At 65.4% G+C, this 1357-nt stretch overlaps 1 protein-coding gene across 1 annotated transcript in view; it reads left to right on the top strand.

Moving 5' to 3' along the window:
- Positions 1-1357, top strand: part of LOC111741045 (protein tweety homolog 2-like) — a 10013-nt gene that overhangs the window by 2225 nt on the left and 6431 nt on the right. The window contains exon 2 of the mRNA XM_023531610.1: positions 3-110. Within this exon, the coding sequence (XP_023387378.1) occupies positions 3-110 (108 nt within the window). The remainder of the gene's footprint in view (positions 1-2; positions 111-1357) is intronic.

The raw sequence follows: 1357 nt of genomic DNA on the forward strand, positions 1-1357 counted from the left end.
AGTACATCGCGCCCTGGTGGGTGGTGTGGCTGCACAGCGTCCCGCACCTCGGCCTGCGCCTGCAGCAGGTGGACAGCACCTTCAACCCCCGCGATGAGAGTTACCGGGAGGTGAGTCCGCGCGGTGCCAGAACCGGGTCACCCCTCTCCCCCTCCCCAGCCTGCGGCTCTCCACACGCCTCCCAGACGCCACCCGCCTCTGCTGCAGCCCCTTCCCTTCACCCCTCTTCCTTTTGCCCCCGGGACCCTTGGCCCTCGGCCCCTCGCGTCTGGAAACCTCATGGGCCGGGGAAACGGTGGGAAGAGGAGGAGGGGCGCGTAAGCTGCCCGCGGGGGAGGGGCCGAGCGCCGAGGGGGAGGGCCGCGCCGGGCGGGGTGGGGACATTTGTGCCAGTACCCGGGTGACTCCTGCGCTCCAGCCGACGGGCGCCCGGAGCTTTCCTCCTTCCGCGGTTCCGAGACGAGCTCTCGCTTTCCGGGGCCGCGCGGCCTAGGAGAAGTTTGGGGACAAACTGAGTGGAGGCTCCCGAGTTCGGCTCCGCGGCTCCCTCCGCCCAGCGGCTCCTGCAGGGTGGGGGCCGCCGCCAACCCCTCTTCCTGGGCCCCTCCCGAAAGGCTTTAGGGCTCGGGGAGACGGCAAGGGGTGACTAACCTGGGGTACGCTGAGAACCCCCAGCCACTGCGGTTGTTTGAGGGAGGGAGGGTGGACCTGGGTCAGCCCTATCCTGTATCAGCGTCCCCCGCCTTCCGTACACGCACGCCGTCTAGACCCTGGATTTCTGGGGTCTTGGCTTCTTGGCCTGTCACTTCCGCCCACGCATACCCTTGCATTTCCGCTCTTTCCTTGCTCTTCTGGCCCTTCCCTCTGCGATCCCTGCACCCCGTGGGTGGGGGTTGCGCCCCAGACCTCCCCGCCCAGGCAGAGCTACAGCATCTCCCTGCCTTCTCAGGTCTGGCCGAGCCCCTGTGGCCCAGCTGTCAATTCTCCACAGAGTCAAAGATTCAGGCTGGGCAGCCCCTAATGGGAGCCCATTTGTTCAGAGCTATGCGCCCATCTCAGGACTTTGAACCCTGGAGGCCTCAGCCTGCAGTGTCAAGTTCTCCCGCACAATCTTCCTGTGTGGGCCCTGGTCAGGCAGGTTAGGGCAGAGCAGAGGCTGGTCCTGGAGTCAGCTCTTTGCCTGCCAGGTCTTTCTCTTGCATGGCCCGGGATCCTGATCTGGTAGAGTATGCAATGCACCCTTGACTGGGAGTCTAATAATAACCCCTAGTGTCCCTGTCACCCCCTCAGGCCCCAGGCAGATGGTGCCTGCCCTTTCAGAAAAAGGGAGAAGCAGAGCCCCTCCCTGCGGTGAGGC

This window comes from Pteropus vampyrus, unplaced genomic scaffold (genome assembly GCF_000151845.1).
Source record: "Pteropus vampyrus isolate Shadow unplaced genomic scaffold, Pvam_2.0 Scaffold72, whole genome shotgun sequence".
NCBI classification, from domain to species: domain Eukaryota; kingdom Metazoa; phylum Chordata; class Mammalia; order Chiroptera; family Pteropodidae; genus Pteropus; species Pteropus vampyrus.